This window comes from Plasmodium gaboni (assembly GCF_001602025.1).
Source record: "Plasmodium gaboni strain SY75 chromosome Unknown, whole genome shotgun sequence".
NCBI classification, from domain to species: domain Eukaryota; phylum Apicomplexa; class Aconoidasida; order Haemosporida; family Plasmodiidae; genus Plasmodium; species Plasmodium gaboni.
The window spans coordinates 1-628 of NW_017385554.1; the positions used below are offsets into that span (position 1 = coordinate 1).

General features: G+C 30.6%; 1 protein-coding gene across 1 annotated transcript; it reads left to right on the plus strand.

Moving 5' to 3' along the window:
* On the plus strand, positions 1-628 carry PGSY75_0040300 (putative EMP1-like protein; the record flags this gene model as incomplete). The annotated part of the gene is made up of 1 exon (XM_018783520.1): positions 1-628. A coding segment is annotated over one exon (628 nt), but the record flags the coding sequence as incomplete, so codon positions are not given.

A 628-nucleotide genomic window follows, 5' to 3' on the forward strand; every position in this document is an offset into this window, starting at 1 on the left:
GTCCCACAATTTTTACGATGGTTAGGAGAATGGTACGAAGAGTTCAGTAAAAAAAGACAAGAACTATTAGGAGATATACAAAAATCGTGTAAAACCAAAACCTCTACGGACAAATGTGATGATAATAATGAATGCCAAAATGCATGTAAGAAATATGGAGATTGGCTCAAACCAAAAGGAAATGAGTGGCGCGAACAAAAAAGTAAATATGCAAAAGATCATAATAACGCAAACGAATATTATGAAGACGAAGAATTCCTAACTGCAACAAAAGGTCATACAACAGCGATTGAATATTTAAAAAACAAATGTAAAAATTCATCTGATTGGAAATACGACAAAACGAACGTTGAAGATATGGACCAAATAGTAAGAAAAAAAGACGACGAATATAGAACAAATTACGAACCGTTATGTACACGTTGTCGAATGAAAGATATACAGGATACAATAAAACAAATTAAAGATAAGAAATATACCACGACACTGCAAAATCCAGAATCTAAGTTAATTGTAGAAAATATATGTGATGATAATAAAAATGTACATTCTACTAAAGCTAATAACAAAGAAGAAATAACGATTCCTATTGAACCTGATGATTCAGATAGAAAGAAAAATAAAGAAA